Source organism: Lepus europaeus, chromosome 7, assembly GCF_033115175.1.
Source record: "Lepus europaeus isolate LE1 chromosome 7, mLepTim1.pri, whole genome shotgun sequence".
Taxonomy (NCBI): Eukaryota; Metazoa; Chordata; class Mammalia; order Lagomorpha; family Leporidae; genus Lepus; species Lepus europaeus.
The window spans coordinates 55107956-55126292 of NC_084833.1; the positions used below are offsets into that span (position 1 = coordinate 55107956).

At 38.3% G+C, this 18337-nt stretch overlaps 1 protein-coding gene across 4 annotated transcripts in view; it reads left to right on the forward strand.

The window, feature by feature from the left end:
* SBF2 (SET binding factor 2) overlaps positions 1 to 18337 on the forward strand; it is a 544097-nt gene that overhangs the window by 273932 nt on the left and 251828 nt on the right. For 3 of the 4 annotated variants that reach the window (XM_062196513.1, XM_062196516.1, XM_062196515.1), the window contains 6 exons: positions 801 to 909; positions 4214 to 4327; positions 9592 to 9669; positions 11929 to 12042; positions 12760 to 12888; positions 16740 to 16838. In XM_062196513.1, the coding sequence (XP_062052497.1) occupies positions 801 to 909; positions 4214 to 4327; positions 9592 to 9669; positions 11929 to 12042; positions 12760 to 12888; positions 16740 to 16838 (643 nt within the window). The remainder of the gene's footprint in view (positions 1 to 800; positions 910 to 4213; positions 4328 to 9591; positions 9670 to 11928; positions 12043 to 12759; positions 12889 to 16739; positions 16839 to 18337) is intronic. The other variant, XM_062196514.1, reaches the window with a different exon arrangement.

Sequence of the window (18337 nt, forward strand, 5' to 3'; positions counted from 1 at the left end):
ACCTTTTAAATAAGATAAAATCTTTTTGGTCTTAATTTTTTTTTAGCTGTTCTTAATGAATGTAAACACTATATATAGAAGATAAGATTTGAATGATTATTTTATATAGAGAAATTATTGCCCTATGTTGAGAGTAGAGGCCTTATCAGGGAGTCAGTATTACTGTCTGATGTCAGGTTTCTATATAAAGCAAATATTTTCAAACAATATTAAGGGGCTGGTGCGGTGGCTCACTTGGTTAATCCTCTGTCTGCGGTGCCGGCATCCCATATGGGCGCCGATTCTAGTGCCGGTTGCTCCTCTTCCAGTTCCACTCTCTGCTGTGGCCTGGGAAGGCAGTGGAAGATGTCCCAAGTGCTTGTGCCCCTGCACCCTCATGGGAGACCAGGAGGAAGCACCTGGCTCCTGGCTTTGGATCGGCGTAGGTCCGGCCGTAGCGGCCGTTTTGGGGGGTGAACCAACGGAAGGAAGACCTTTCTCTCTGTCTCTCTCTCACTGTCTAACTCTGTCAAATAAATTTTAAAAAAATTAAAATACCTGAAGAGACGACTTGCCTAAGAGAAATGAGATAAGTAAGTTGGCTTAGGTTCCATTTACTTTATATTGTTTTATCTGATCATATCTTTCACATGAATATTTTTAATTGTTCCTTTCAAGATTTTCATATTAATAAGGGTGACAGTATTATTGATAAATTGTAAACACAGGTAATCTAAAATTTATCCAGCATAAACATGAAAGAAAATGCTTATATCACAGTATAAGAAATGTATTTGACAAAATGTTTTTATTATTTCCAGCTATCCATATATTCCCATTCTCCCAGCACAACTACTAGAAGTTCTAAGTTCCCCAACGCCTTTCATTATCGGAGTACATTCTATCTTTAAAACTGATATCCATGAACTTGTAAGTATTCATTTTTTAAAATAAGCTGCTTTAATTTTTAAAGATTTATTTATTTGAAATGGTTACACTGAGAGAGAGAAGGGAGAGAGAAGGAGAGAGAGAGAAGGAAAGAGAGAAAGACATCTTCCATCCACTGGTTCATTCTCTAGATAGTTGGAAAGGCTAGGGCTGTGCCAGGCCCAGGCCAGGAGACAGGGGCTTCATCTGAGTAGGTAGCAGGGGCACAAACACTTGGACCATCTTTAGCTGCTTTTCCCAGGCCATTAGAAGGGAGCTGGGTCAGAAGTGGAGCAGCCAGGACACGAACCTGTGCCCATATGGTATATTGCCATCGCAGTTGGCAGCTCTACCCCTACATCACAGCAACAGCCCCTAAGTATCCATATTTTTAAGGTTCCAGTTATTGAGTCTTAATGTCAATCATATTTCTTTGAGTCCTGTGACATTTCAAATTACTACCATTTTCATATCTGTTAAATTTCCAGCAGACATTATTGGCTGAAGGGAAAGCATCACTGAAAAGTCTAAATATGTTAATTTTGCCTTACAAGCAAGTATGGAAGATTTTTAAAAAGAATTCAGTAACATTCTTTTTTTAAAAGATTTATTTATTTATTTACTTGGTCACTTACTTACTTGAATGGCAGAATGATGGAAGCAGGATTGGGGTTGAGGAGTGCAGCAGGGAGAAGCAGAGAGAGAGAGATCTTGCATCCACTGGTGTACTCTCCAGATGTCCCCAATAGCCAGGGCTGGGCCAGGTCAAAGTCAGGAGCCAGGAATTCCATCCAGGTGTCCCATGTGAGTGGCACGGACATAGGTACTTTGGGCCATAATTCACTGCTGTCCCAGGCAAATTAACAGGAAGCTGGATTGAGAGCAGAGCACTCGGGATTTATGGGATGCAGGTGTCATAAATGGTGGCCTAACCCACTGTGCCACAACCATCTCCATTAATATTCCTAACTACTACTTTTTTTGACATGTTAACTTTATCTTTCTGTATTCCTATCCTATATATAAAGAAGATAAACCAATCCATTAATTAGTGTTATACTTCAGTTATTAGTGTTTAATTTATTCATAATTTTAATTAAGACCTATCTTACATTGAGTGGTATGGGTCAGCATTATGGCACAGCTGGTTAAGCTACTGCCTGCAATGCCAGCATGCCATAGTGGAGCACCAGTTTTGGTCCTGGCTGTTCCACTTCCAATCCAGCTCCCTGGTGGTACTCCGAGGAAAGCAGCAGAAAATTGCTTACACCCACATGAGAGATCAGGGTGGAGTTCCTGGCTCCTAGTTTCAGCCTGTCCCATCCTTAAAATGTCATTTGAGGAGTGAACCAGCAGAAGGAAGATATCGGGCGGCGGTGGGGCAGGAGGTAGGAGTGTCTGTGTCTGTCTGTCTCTCCATCTCTGTCACTCGGCCTTTCAAATAAATAAATCTTTAAAAGCATTTGCAAAAAGTGATGGGTTTCTAGTGGAACACAGGTTTGGTATGAGGTCCACCAAATTTTGTATTCTTAATGTCTGTGAAAGGAAATACCAGAGAAGGAAAAGTGGTACTCTGTGTTCAAACAAATAATTTCTGAAATAATTTTCATTTCTGAAATAATGCTTTTAGAATTCTGTATCATACTTTAAAAGGAATTGAAACAAAATAAAGAATGTAGAGAAAAGAACATCCATGGGTGTCAGCAATTTAGAAAGGTAATATCCTAAGGAAATTTTGTCAGGTGATAATCTGATACTATTTGATAACTGAAAATATTTGAGTGACTGTCACAAGGAGGAAGGATAATACCATTTTTTTAAGGATAATACCATTTTTTGTAGTTCAAGCTAAAATGTAATCAGTATACATAGGGAATATATAAACAGATTTCTGCATAATATAAACATTTCCGGCTATTAGAACTGACCAGTAATTTCTTTATGTGAGATGAGGCATGTACTCTCAAACATTGTAACAGAAGGGTCGACTACATCATAATTGTAATCTGCAAATTCTTTGTTTTTGGTTTTTTTTAAGGTTTATTTATTTGAGAGGCAGAGTTACAGAGAGAGAGAAGGAAAGACAGAAAGGTCCTCCATCCATTGGTTCACTCCCCAAATGGTGGCAACAGCTGAAAGCCAAGTGCTTCTTCTAGGTCTCCCATGCGGGTGCAGGGGCCCAAGCACTTGGACCATCTTCCACTACTTTCCCAGGCCATACAGGTGGAGGCTTAGCCTACTAAGCCCATGATCTGCAAATTCTTAACCCTTTGTAATTCTCCTCTTTTAGTTGTAAATGCTAACAAAGAAGTAACCTCTGTTGGTACTTACATAATAATTATTGTTGTAATCAAAACAGAGCTGTCATTTAACAGAAAATTATTCAACATCATAATTATTAATAGGACCTGTATTTGTAGATAAATCATTTTCCCTAAGCTTAAATGTGAATAACTAGTTTCTATTTAATTCTGATATTGCCATATAAAAAAATATATAAATCAATAGACATTTCAGGAAAATTTAATCAGTACTAATTTGAAGCATGCCCTTCTGGTTTATAGATAATTTTATTAGCAATAAATATAAGCAGTACTGGAGGTAGTTAAAACCAGGTGCTGGCAAATTAAATTTGTCAAATTTTAATGAATAAATGAAAATTAACTTATAATCATATTAGTGTAACAACAGGCTAGTTTCTCTTACATTTTTATGTAAGTTATTTTTAATAGACTTTTGTAAAATGTTTAAGTTTTTTCTTACATACCTAACAGGGCCCTTTTGATGTATACTAATTGCTTTGTTAACTTTTATAATACTGGTTTACTAAAGATATGGCTAAACTACCATAATAGCGTATCCAAAGTGGAATTTACCCCTTATGTACCAGTTCATAGAGATGTTCAGTTTTTCAAGAGCAGTTTGCTCCATAAAGTCATTCAAAGCTGAACTTTCTTTCCTTCTTGTTTCTCTATCTATGCATAAGGATTATTTGCTTCCAGTTCATGAGTTTAGCCTATAGGAAAAGGAAAGAGATAGGAGAGCATTACATACTCCTGTCTTGGAGGGCTGAAACTGTATACATCACTTCTCATGTCTTATGGGCAGAAACTTAGTCACCTAAGTACAAAAGAAGCTGGAAAAATACAAAGTACAGGGAACCCATGAACCCAGAATTCTGTTAATGGGGACAACTAAGTTATTTCCACACTTGGATTCTCTCATTTTGAATTAGGGCCAAATTAATTTGTTTAACAACACGTATATTTTGTTAATTATAGGCTCCTTTTTTTTAAATCTCTTTCAGTTAGATGTAATCATAGCAGATTTGGATGGAGGAACTATTAAAATTCCTGAATGCATTCACCTGTCTTCCCTTCCAGAACCACTTCTACATCAGACTCAAGCAGCTCTTTCTTTGGTATGACTTATTTTTTTAAATAGTGATTTTCGCCTAATGTAAATCTGACACTAAGTTAGTTGAAATTTATAAAACATTGTGAATTTAATTATGTAAGAAAGAGAATTATATGGTTGAAACATGGTTTATTCTGATACAGTATTTAGAATTCTCCATTTACTAGGTAGTTATCTAAAGAACATACTTTGAATCCTAACTCAATATTTGTTCTACCTTCATTCTTTTATTCAGTTAATTTATTTATTGCTATTATGTATTAAAGACTGTGCTAGGTATTGGGAATACTCTTATGAAGCCAAGATAAAACTCTTCCTCTAAATTCCTAAATCCCCTAAAATCCTCACTTGTGAAATTTTACCTCTGTTTCTAACCTCCATATTGGCATCCCATTTATTCTTGGTAGATGCACTGTTTGCAAAGCTGTGCGATGTTATGTTGCCACTGTTTTCAGATTACTACAGAAATACATGACTTGCTTATACTTTTAATTGTCTAGCATTTCATGCAGTAAGATTTTTTTTGCTTTTTGCTTTTTTTTTAAAGATCCATCTATTTGTTTGAAAGGCAGAGTTAGAGAGAGGCAGAAGCAGAGAGAGAGAGATCTTCCATCCCCTGGTTCACTCCCCAAATGGCCACAATGGCCAGAGCTGAGCCAATCTGAAGCCAGGAGCCAGGAGCTTCTTCTGTGTCTCCCACATGAGTGCAGGGGCCCAAAGACTTGGGCTGTTTTCTCCCTTTCCAGGCCATAGCAGAGAACTGGATCGGAAGTGGAGTAGCTGGGACTTAAACCGGCTCCCATATGGGATTCCAGCACTGCAGGCAGCCCCTTTACCCGCTACTCCACAGCACCAGCCCCACAGTAAAGTTAATTTTAAAACATATTGTGGCCTGGGTTTTCTTGTTGATACAAGTTTAATTCTTTTGTATTATTTTACCTTAGTTGATTTTTAAAAAAAGATTTATTTTTTTGAAAAGCATACTATGACAAGAACCTCAGGTGATCACCGACATCATAAATGAATGTGTTAATTGTTAAAGGAACAACAGAAGTCACTGCACTTACTCCCCATGTAGGACCTCAATCCGTAATGAGTTTTACTATGAGAATCCACTGCAAATCTTGTTCTCAAACTGTACTCTATATGTTATGTGTGTGTGAGGAGGTGCAAACTGTTGAAATCTGTGCTTAACATGGAGTTGGTCCTCTGTATATAAAATCAAACTAAAAATGAACCATAATGAAGAGGGAGATGGGAGAGGAAGAGGAGGTGGGATGAGAGTTGGGGTGGGAGGCTAGGTATGGGGGAAAAACCACTATATTCCTGAAGTTGTATATATGAAAAAGTGCATTCATTAAGTAAAAACTTAAAAGAAAAGAAAGGAATAGTGATAGAGAAAGGGAGGGAGAAAAGAATCTTTCATTTGCTGGTTCACTCCTCAAATGGCTGCAATAGCCGGGGCCTGCCCAGGCTGAAGCCAGGAGCATAGAGCTCCATCCAGGTCTCCCAGATGGGTAGCAGGGGCCCAAATACCTGGGCCATCTTCCATTGCCTTCTCTGTGTGTTAGCAGGAAGATTTATCAGAAGCAGAGCAACTGGAATTCAGTTGGGATGCCAGCATCAAAAGAAGTGGCCTACCTCCATGTGCTACAGTACCAGCCCCTACCTTGGTTGATTTTTAAAATTATTTACTAACAGCTTTTTAGGTACTCATTTACCCTTCATCAGAAAAGTAAACCCTAGAAATCTTGTATTCTTTTCCAAGATATAACTGGGACAAAGACCTTCATATTTTCTTGTAGTAATATGTCAGCTTAGAATGCTTAAAAGTTTTTTTCCCTTAAATATAAACCTAGAAATCTAGGATTACCAGGGTAGTTTTATTCACAGAAAACTTTAAAATTTGTATTAGTCCTTATGTTATTATAGTGATATCTGTAAAATGAGAACATTTAGAGAAAACTGGCTTTTCTTAATATAGTTTGTAATCTGTAATACAAAGTGTGATAATTTGGAAAGGAAACATGCATAGGGCACAAGAGAGTTGAATTCCAGTCTACATTGTACCACTTGATGTTTTTGAGAAAATCACACACTATCTTTAGGCCTATTTCCTGGTCTTTATCTCTAGGATGATTGTTTTATGCAGAGGTGACAAGGTGACTTTTTCTCAAAGTGAAGTCTGGAGGTGACTTTGGGTAGTATTGTTAAATCTTTTCAGTAATTATCTACTTATTGTAAATAACATAAAATCTGTGATTTGACAGATATTATCTAAGAAAATACTAGATTTAAAAAGGTGAAATGACTTAAAGACAGTTTAAGGAAAAATATTAACTCTAATTGCGTAGATGGTATATGGCTATAGCAAATGCTGAGAAGATAGTATTTTGGGTTTTTTGACTCTTTTTTTCATTTTTTCATTTTATTAAACTTTTATTTAATGAATATAAATTTCCAAAGTATAGCTTATGGGTTACAATGGCTTCCCCCCTCCCATAACTTCCCTCCCGCCCGCAACACTCCCCTTTCTCGCTCCCTTTCCCCTTCCATTCATGTAAAGATTCATTTTCAATTCTCTTTATATACAGAAGATCAGTTTAGTATATATTAGGTAAAGATTTCAAGATTTTGCCCATATAGCAACATAAAGTGAAAAAACTACCATTGGGTTACTAATTATAGCATTAAATAGCAATGTACAGCACATTAAAGACAGAGATCCTACATAATTTTTTTCAAATTAATTAATTTTCTATGCCATTTCCTTTTTAACACCAGGTTGTTTTTTTTCATTTCCAATTCTCTTTATATACAGAAGATCAATTCAGTATATAATTAGTAAAGACCTCATCAGTTTGTGCCCACACAGAAACACAAAGTATAAAAATACTGTTTCAGTACTAGTTATAGCATCACTTCGCTTTAGACGACACATTAGGGACAGATCCCACATGGGGTGTAAGTACACAGTGACTCCTGTTGCTGATTTAACAATTTGACACTCCTGTTCATGGCGTCAGTAATCTCCCTAGGCTCTAGTCATGAATTGCCAGGGCTATGGAAGCCTTTAGAGTTCGCTGACTTTGATCTTATTCCGATAGGGTCATAGTCAAAGTGGAAGTCCTCTCCTCCCTTCGGAGAAGGGTACCTCCTTCTTTGATGGCCCCGTTCTTTCCACTGGGATCTCACTCACAGAGATCATTCATTTAGGTCTTTTTTTTTTTTTTTTCCCATGATATCTTGGCTTTCCATGCCTGCTATACTCTCATGGGCTCTTCCGCCATATCCGAATGCCTTGAGGGCTGATTCTGAGGCCAGAGTGTTGTTTAGGACATCTGCCATTCTATGAGTCTGCTGTGTATCCCGCTTCCCATGTTGGATCTTTCTCTCCCTTTTTGATTCTATCAGTTAGTATTAGCAGATACTTGACTTGTTTATGTGATCCCTTTGACTCTTAGACCTATCAGAGCTATCAATTGTGAGCTGAAATTGATCACTTGGACTAGTGCGATGGCATTGGTACATGCCATCTTGGTGGGATTGTGTTGGAATCCCCTGGCACATTTCTAACTCCACCATTTGCGGCCAGTCCGATTGAGCATGTTCCAAATTGTTCATCTCCTCCCTCTCTTTTTCCACTCTTAGATTTAAGGGGGATCACTTTTCAGTTAAAATTTAAACACCTAAGAATAATTGTGTGTTAATTACAGAGTTCAACCACTAGTACTAGAACAACAACAAATACTAAAAAGGATAAAGTATTACATTGTACATCTAAAGTCATTTTTTCATTTTTATTTAATGAATGTATTTTTACATAGATACAACTTTAGGAAAATAGTGGTTCTTTCTCCCATACCCCCCCTTCCCATCCCACCTGCCATTCCTCTCCCATCTCCTTATTCATTATGTATCATTTTTAATATGACTTTATATACAGAGGACCAACTCTATGCTAATTGTAGAGAGAAGATAATATTTTAAGTGATTGTAGAAAGCTCAGTGTTTCTGAAAAATTTATTAAATTGCTTATGTCGTTACACCTTGGTGATATTAACAATTATTCAGGGATTTCATATCAAAATTAACCAAAATTTTAATTCTTCCTGATAGGGGTGGTGTTGCATACTGATAACTTTAACCTGCTACACCCATACCACCACATTTGACCAATGTGTAAAATTCCTTTTTGGTAGAACTGAGTATGGCTATTATGTTTATCGAGCACAATGGTGAATTTTGTAGCACTGTGAATAAGATATCAGAACATAGTATGTTGTCAAAATAGCACTGAAAAAGATTCGATAAACCATGAGGGAGATTTGAGTAACAAGTACATAGCTTTGTTGGTTAGTAAACAGTTATAATCAAATGACAATACAGCACTTGAACTGTGTAATGATTGTGGATGATTATATAGACGCCAAGACATTGTTATATTACTGTGCAGGTGATTGGGTGATAATTGTTGTCAATATTTTAGTATTATTTTATCTTTTCTAAGTATACTATCAAGAAACCTTAGTATTTGAAAGTGATTCTATACAGACCAAAATTTGCTAAATACTGATGCATTTTATCTTTTTCTCTGGGCAAGTCTTACATGAGCCCTTCTTTTCTTCATGTTCCCCAACCTGCTTTCCTTCAAAATCATACTCAAATATTTCCTTATTTGTTTTTCCCCAACTTCCCCTAGCATGAATTGATTATATTAAATACATTATATTTTATATATTTGTAACACTTGTCACGTTGTACTGGGCTTTCCCTTCTGGACTGCAGAGTTCAAAAGGTTATTCTTTTCTTCCTCCATATTTCAGTTAATTTATTAAAATAAGAAACATGAAAACATATGCGTGTTTTAAAAAAAATCAGCTAGGCAGAAAAATAGCTCTGCCCTGAGCATTCCTTTCCCAGAGGTGACTGTTGTTTTATTGATCACAACATGTATGTATATGTATACAGATTTAGAGGTTTTTTATTTTCAAGTAAATGAGACCATACTATTTGTTTCTTTCTAGAACAACTTTTTTTTTTTTTTTACTGACTGTTTTATCTTAGTGATCTTACCACCAAACTAACTCAGCTATCTAACTTATGTTTCATGGAGAGAATGGATCATAATTCATACACATACTTTTCCATCTTAATTCCCCAAGTAGATTAGATTTTGTTAGATTATTTTTAGAAATTTTTTATTAGAAAAAGGTTAGATTTTGTTGCTATTAAGACATTTCACTTAACAAAACTTCTTTGCTGTAGATTTTACACCCAGATTTGGAAGTAGCAGATCATGCTTTTCCTCCTCCACGAACAGCTTTATCACATTCAAAAATGCTGGTAAGTTTAATAATACATCTATTTTGTAGGTTTGTTAAAGAAGTTGAGTGAAGTTAGAGTCAGATGTGCAGCATAGTAAAAAGTGCCACAAATTAGAAATTGGAGAGTTTCCACTGACAGTCCTGGATGTCCTGTTCATAGGAGAGCTACAGGAAAGTGCACTGACCAAGAGGACAGGAGAACTAAGACTGTTGCCCTGCAGAAGCATGAACAACTAAAGGACAGAAAATCAGAACCTGGGTTAGAGCATAGGAAACTTTGCCAAGCATCAGATGGGAATTTAAAAAAATGTAAAGGAGGCTTATAAAAATGGAAACAAACAATGTTAATAATAGAATAGAATCAAGTTTGGGCCGGCCCAGGGCTCAATAGGCTAATCCTCCGCCTAGCGGCGCTGGCACCCTGGGTTCTAATCCTGGTCGGGGCGCCGGATTCTGTCCCAGTTGCCCCTCTTCCAGTCCAGCTCTCTGCTGTGGCCCGGAAGTGCAGTGGAGGATGGCCCAGGTCCTTGGGCCCTGCACCCACATGGGAGACCAGGAGAAGCACCTGGCTCCTGGCTTTGGATCAGCGTGGTGTGCCGGCCGCAGCACACCAGCCGCAGCGGCCATTGGAGGGTGAACCAATGGTAAAGGAAGACCTTTCTCTCTGTCTCTCTCTCTCACTGTCCATTCTGCCTGTCAAAAAAAGAATCAAGTTTGAAGAATAAGTAGATGAAGATAGCTCCTGTTAGAAGACAAAAGGGTGGATGTATAACAGAGGCCCCTTTTTTTATTTTGCCCATTGTATTTCTTGGAGGTGAGCTTGATGTATAGTAAGGAGCTTGATAGCACTGGACACCTTTAACAAGTAACTTAAGCATTCTTGACCCTCATTTCCTCATTAAGACTTTATTTAGCAGCTTTGTAATTTTCCTTAGAGTTCTAAATTTGTGATTCGTTTCTTCAATATTTATTTGAAAGTCAAAGTTAGGGTGGGGGAGGAGTGCGTTTGTGTGTGTGTGTGTGTGGTGTGTGTGTGTGAGAGAGAGAGAGAGAGAGAGAGAGAGAGAAATCTTCTCTCCATTGGTTCGCCCTCTACATGTCCACAGTTGGGAGGGCTGGGCCAAGCCAAAGCCAGGAGCCAGGAGCTTCATCCGGGTCTCTCACGAGGGTAGCAGGGCCCCAAACTTGGGTTATCTTCCACTTCGTTTCCCATGCTATTAGCAGGGACCTGGACCACAAGTGGAGCAACTGGGACATGAACAGCACCCTTATGGGATGCCAGCATCACAGGCAATGGTTTTACCCGCTATGCCACAACACTGGCCCCTGGGTCCAGCACTGTAGCGCAGCCGGTTAATGCCCTGGCCTGAAGCGCCGGCATCCCATATGGGCACCAGTTCTGGTCCCAGCTGCTCCTCTTCCAAGCCAGCTCTCTGCTATGGCCTGGGAAAGCAGTAGAAGATGGCTAGGTCCTTGGGTCCCTGCACCCACGTGGGAGACCAGGAAGAAGCTCCTGGCTCCTGGCTTTGGATCGGTGCAGTTCCTGCCATTGCGGCCAGTTGGGGAGTGAAACAGTGGATGGAAGACTTCTCTCTCTGCCTTTCTTCTCTCTGTAACTCTCTGACTTTAAAATAAATAAAAAACAAAATCTGTAAAAAAAAAAAAAAAAAACACTGGCCCCTAAGAGTGTGATTCTGTCAAAATCTGTACCATTGCTAGTTTTAATGATCTATGACTATTTTATAAATTTATTGTATATTAATAAAGTAGACATTTTCATTTGAAAAAGGCATCAATAGAAATATTAAAATTTAAAAAAAAAAAAACCTGAGCTATTATAACAATTTTAAGGTCATACCTTATTAATGTAAGGATAGGTTTTTAAAACTTGCATAAACTTTGTAAAACTTTTCAAAACAGACTTCATAAACTCTTAAAACTTAGTGTTTAAAGATTTTTTTCCTTTCATATTAGTGACAGAAAAATCAAAGGAATTGGATATATGCCCTTCTCTAACATAGTAAAAGATACGACCCTGACTTACTTTTTTCTTAGAGGAAAATGAGATGCATTCGAGGCAAGTTTTATTTGGTTCAATACAAAGAACAGTTTAGCAGCCTAAGCTGCCCAGTGATAGGATGGACTAGAAGCACCACTGTTCAGTGTTGCCAAAAATGAAACTTATGTATGAGAAGCACTGAAACACTTTTTACAACTTTTTACTTAATATTTTTTTTTAGAAATTAATTACCTAACATGTTTGTTCTTACATTTTTAGGATAAAGAAGTGCGAGCAGTTTTCCTTAGATTATTTGCCCAACTCTTCCAAGGATATAGATCATGCTTACAACTTATAAGGATTCATGCAGAGCCAGTTATACATTTTCACAAAGTAAGATAAAGCACCCTATTTTTGACCTTAATTTATCAAATGTGATTATTTATAATCTCTGCTTTGTGTGGCTAGATGATAATTCTTACTACTAAGGAACTGACAAGGCTTTACTTTATACTCTTAACTTTAAGTTGGTTTTTCTTTTAAAACTAAACATTAATTTCTGATTTCCCCTCCTGAATTATGGGCAGATTGATTTTTATTCTTTTCAATACATGTTGTATTTCAGGTATCAGACAAAAAACTTTTTCAAGAGAAATATATTTTATATTTTTTAAAGATATTTATTTATTTTGACAGTCAGATACATAGAGAGGAGAGACAGAGGGTTCTTCCATCTGCTTATTCGTTTCCCAGATGTCCACAATGGCCAGTGCTGGGCCAGGCCAAAGTCGGCAGCTCCATTCTCCAATGTGGGCAAAGACCCAAGTACTTGGGCCATCGTCAGCTGCTTTTCTTAGGCTATTATCGGGGAGCTGGATTGGGGTGGAGTAGTCAGGGTGCAAACCTGCACCTGCGTAGAATACTGGCATTGCAGGCTGTGGTTCTACCCCTATGCCACAAAGCCAGCTCCTGAAAAATACATTTTATAGCAACACATGTTTATGCATAAAGGCATTACATAAGCTTTGATCTTTATTGTGTGTGTGTTTTTTTTGTCATTTATCCATTACCAAACAATAAAATATTGTTTTACTTTTTCTTTCTTTACAGACAGCTTTCTTGGGACAGCGTGGTTTGGTTGAGAATGATTTCCTCACTAAAGTGCTCAATGGAATGGCATTTGCAGGTTTTGTTTCAGAAAGAGGTCCTCCTTATAGATCTTGCGATCTCTTTGATGAGGTATAGTTCTTCTAAAATGACTGCATTATTTACAAACACATATTCTAGTATTGAAAGTAGAGAAGTTTTGTTTTTAACATTAACTCAAAATATAATTAAAATACAAAATAATCTAACTGCTGATTATTATGTTACCAAACCTTCATATTATATATATTAGAAATATATAATTATGGAATGCCTCAGAAGTTCAGAGTTACAGGGTTTGTAGGAGAGAGAGAAAAAAAGAGGGGAGAGAGAGAGATTGATTGATTGATTGATTGAGATCTGTCTTCATCCACTGGTTCACTCTCCAAATGGCCAACAATGGCTGGAGTTGGGTCAGTTTGAAGCCAGGAGTCTGGAACTGCATCTGGGTCCCCAACGTGGGTACATGGGTCCAAGGACTTGGGCTATCTTCCCAGCCACATTAGCAGGGAGCTGAATTAGAACTGGAGTAGCAGGGACTCGAACTGGTGCCCATATGGATGCAGGCATTAGCTTAACCCACTGCTCCACAACATCAGCCCTTTCCCTCCTTCCCCCAAGTTTTAAACAAGAGTTCATTAAAGTATTTTTAAAACTTTGACAGTAATTTAAAACTTCAGTTATTTTTTGGAGTCAATAATGCACTGATCTCAGCCGGCGCCATGGCTCACTTGGCTAATTCTCTACCTGTGGCGCCAGCACCCCGGGTTCTAGTCCTGGTTGGGACACCGGGTACTAGTCCCGGTTGTTCCTCTTCCAGTCCAGCTCTCTGCTGTGGCCCGGAAGTGCAGTGGAGGATGGCCCAAGTGCTTGGGTCCCCTGCGCCCACATGGGAGACCGGGAGGAAGTACCCAGCTCCTGGCTTCAGATTGGTGCAGCACCGGCCATGGTGGCCATTAGGGAAGTGAACCAACGGAATGAATACCTTTCTCTCTGTCTTACTCTCACTGTCTATAACTCTCTCTCTCTCTGTCTCTCTTTCTCACTGTAACTCTGCCTGGCAAAAAATAAAAATAAATAAAAAAGAAATAATGCACTGATCTCTCTCCCTGTCTCATAGGAAGAAAGGAATAATTTTGATGTATAGATATATGACTTCAAATTGCAGTTATATTGAGCCTTTCAGTGGCATAGAGCTATAGTTTAACTTCATGGCTTCAGTAATCAGAATTTGTCTAGCTTCTTTGGTACATAATAAAATTTAATCTTTATCTTAAAGGAGTTGACCATTAAAGGAAGAAATAGGGGAGATGTAACTCAAAATAAGAATGTTGTTTTCCATTTATTGTACTTTCTCTTTTAAAAACATCTTTCATATTCTTTTTTTTTTTTTTTTTTTTTTTTGACAGAGTGGACAGTGAGAGAGAGAGAGAGAGAGAAAGGTCTTCCTTTACCGTTGGTTCACCCTCTAATGGCTACTGCAGCCGGCACACTGCACTGATCCGAAGCCTGGAGCCAGGTGCTTCTCCTGGTCTCCCATAGGGTGCAGGGCCCAAGGACTTGGGCCATCCTCCACTGCCTCCCGGGCAACAGCAGAGAGCTGGACTGGAAGAGGGGCAACCGGGACAGAATCTGGCGCCCCGACCGGGACTAGAACCCGGTGTGCTGGTGCCGCAGGCAGAGGATTAACCTATTGAGCTGTGGCGCTGGCCTCAAATTCTTATTTAATTCTGTGTTCACAGCAGCTAATTTGGGTGGATAGAATAATGAGTTTTATTCTGTTTTTCAGTTTCTGAAAAAGCATCATATTGAAACCAATAAATCTAAAGTTCCTTTAAATCTATAAAATAAAAAACATTCCTAGCACCTATTATGTTACAAAATAGTAATAGTAGTCATTCTTTGCTGCTAGTGGTTTTATTTTATATGTAGAAGGTAGGAATCGAGATCGGCTCAGTGTCATCTGTAGCAGCCATTTGGGGAGTGAACCAACGGAAGGAAGACCTTTCTTTCTCTCTCTCTCTCTCTCTTTCTCTCTCTCTCTCTCTTTCACTGTCTATAACTCTATCAAATTTTAAAAAAATGGAAGATAGGAATTGAGATTTAAAATATCCTTATTTCATAGAAAAAGGATCTTTTATTCTCTGAAAAGATAGTGAAGTATTCCTAGGTAAGAACTAAAGAATAAATACCTGTTACAGTTCTGAGTATGAAGACCAGACACCAACTGCTCTGGTTAATAATACAAAACATAAGAAGATGTAGGAGAAATTATGCTGATAGGACCAAAACTTTCTTATCAATTACTGACCACCAGTCCTCTACAATTAACACTTAATATGGTTGACATTGGTTATATATCAGCCTTTAGATTCTAAACTAAGTTATTAATACATAATGCTGAATAGGATTATATTAGATGCTCTCCAGTATCCTCAGTATAATTTTTAACTTTGTGTCAGTTTTTGAAACTTTGTGAATAGTAATAGTGGTTTCTGTATCCTTTTTGTTTTCTATTCACATTTTCATTACTAACTCCCTCTGGTAATGTCTTCATAACAAGTCACATTGATTACTTGAAGAAAACTTGCTTGCTATCACTTCCAACTATCTTTGTGGCTGCGTCCTGAAGTGATTCCCCTCTAGTTTTGAGCCTAACCATAACCGTGTGTTCATATTCTGCTCTTGCTTCACCAGCTGCTCCAGACTTTTTCAGAATAGTTGACTCTGAGACACACTAGAAGGCATAAGTTTATATGATGTCTCCTTTTTTATTACATATTTTATATATGTATCCTCTAGATCGAAAACAATGAGAAGACAAGCTCCCTGTCCTAGATTCCTATTGAGTCTTCCCTTACTGTTAATCTAGTTCTTTATTGTGCCTGCAGTGGTGACTTTGATGTCTTATTGATGTGGTTACTTGAAACTCAGTTGGTCATATGTTTATACCTCATTCAAGGGCCTACGAGAAACAAGGGACCAGATCTAAATAATTTCTCATTCTCTCTTCTTTGTCTGTTTTCGTGGGAATGTGCTTTTGTAGGAAAATAGAATTTGCTCCTGGGAAAGGATTCCTTTTTTTAAGCTTAGCTTGGGCAGCCAAACACATGGTGCCTTAATGGAATTTTCAGAAGTAGTTTGCATCATGCATCATCTTGTCCTTACACTCCCATCAAGTAAACATCTTGGAATTAAAAAAAAAAATGCCTTTGTCTAATAGTCTTTCTGAATCCTGAACTAGAATAAACCAGCCCATAGTCTGTCTGTTCCAGTGAAGCTATTAGATCTGACAACAAAGATTCCTATCTTATATTCTTCTTTTCATCCTTCATTTACTCTCCTCCAGTTTTTTTCCTGTCGGCATTCTTTACTCTACCATAAGCATACACACTCACATAGTTCTCCCCGTAAATGAGATGTTAGGGAGACAAACTGGAATATAGGTGATTTGAGAACTGAAGAAGCCTAAGGTTATCTTGTTCTTCCACCTTATTTTAGAGATGAGGAAGCTGAAGCTCAGGAGTTCAAGTGACCTGTCAGATCACACTGCCAGCAGAGCTAGGCGTAAAGTCTTAGCAAACTGACATGAATGTGTGGTTCCTATTGTGTGAATTTGGAGAATGTGTGGAGACTTTCTGAGTTTCCCTGTGTGAGATAATTCTTGAAGTAAGCTTGTGGAATGACAAGGTCTCTATGAGTTCCAGAAATGACTTTCCCAAGAAGTAGAGCCCTTAATCATCAAGAGAGACCATAGGAAAATCCAAAGATTCAATCAGCTGTCATCCCAGAACAGAACTGAAACCCAGTAAAAATCTGAAGTATTTTCTCTTAAAAATAATATGTATTCTGGACTTTATTTTACTTGCAAATGTATGAAATTACCACATTTTTTATTATGATGTGTTAGTGTTAATATTTTGTCATTTGATTCTCTTTCTTAGTTGGTAGCCTTCGAAGTAGAGAGAATTAAAGTTGAAGAAAATAATCCATTGAAAATGATAAAGCATGTAAGAGAACTTGCTGAGCAACTATTTAAAAATGTAAGTAAGTATACTTAGATATTCATCAATTTAAAAGGTATTAATAAAGTGTTTTATTTGTAAAACTAAAACAGTTCGTCTTTCAAGTGATAATCTTAACTCTGGACTGTAAGTTATAAGATGTTAAAGTCAATTATGTACATATAAAAATGACCACAGTTTTAATTTCACTATCACTATATTATGAAAACATCTTACAATTTTCCAGTTTGTCATTTGCCCCCATTGTGATTTTCTTTTGGGTTTCAGTTTATCTGTCTATTTAATTACTTGAAAGAGTGATATAGAGAGAGAAATCTTCCATTTGCTGGTTCACTCCCAGATATCTGCAACAGCCAGCGCTGGGTCAGGTGGAAGCCAATAGCCAGGAACACTAAGTCTTGGACTTGATCCCAAGGCACTCTGATATGGGATACAGGTATACCAGGTGGCAGCTTATCCTGCTCTGCCACAACGCTTACACTTTGGGTCTCAGTTTTAATACATAAAAATGAGATTCATTGGAGACTAGAACCTCAGACAGAATTGGCCACTGTATTCAACTTCAGTTTGATTTAGTGGTTATCAACTGAATCAGAAAAACTGAGCATTATTTTGGACAAAAGACAAAAAGCTGAAAGAAAGAAAAGAAATTGGTAAATCACTGCAGAAACTAAAGGGTGAAAATATTCCCTGGACAGAGGAAATGGAGTAAGGTAAAGGCACTGTGAGTTGGTAAAGTACGAAATTTGGTTACCAGGCAAGAAGAACCCAAAGCAGCAGTGAGATCATCTATTTGTGGAAAATGGATTTTGGCAGTGAGTGCTGGTCATTCTTCCTGCTAGTGAAACTTTGAGTCCATTAACTTAATAGAGAAAGTGGGGAGTATCTCCAGGGAAAAATTAAGGGAAGGTGTATTTTAAGGAAATAGAGTGAAAAGGGGCCAGCTCTATGGTGTAGCAAGTAAAGCCACCGCCTGCAGTGACAGCATCCCAAATGGGTGCCAATTTGAGTGTCGGCTGCTGCACTTCTGATCCAGCTCTCTGCTATGGCCTGGGAAAGCAGTAGAAGATGGCCCAAGTTCTTAGGCCCCTGCACCCACGTGGGAGACCTGGAGAAAGCTCCTAGCTCCTGGCTTCAGATCAGTGCAGCTCCAGTGGTCACAGCCAATTGGGGAGTGAACCATTGCGTGGAAGATTCTCTCTCTGTCTTTCCCTCCCTCCCTCCCTCCCTCCCTCTCCTTTCTCTGTGTAACTCTTTCAAATTAATAAATAAAATATTTTAAAAAGAGAGTGAAAAAGAATTTGAAATCAGTAACCTAGGAGCCGGTGCTGTGGCGCAGCAGGTTGAAACCCTGGCCTGAAGCACCAGCATCCCATATGGGCGTTGGTTCTGGTCCTGGCTGCTCCTCTTCTGATCCAGCTCTCTGCTATGGCCTGGGATAGCAGTGGAGGATGGCCCAGAAGAAGCTCCTGGCTCCTGGCTTCGGATCGTGCAGCTCCGGCCATGGCGGTCATCTG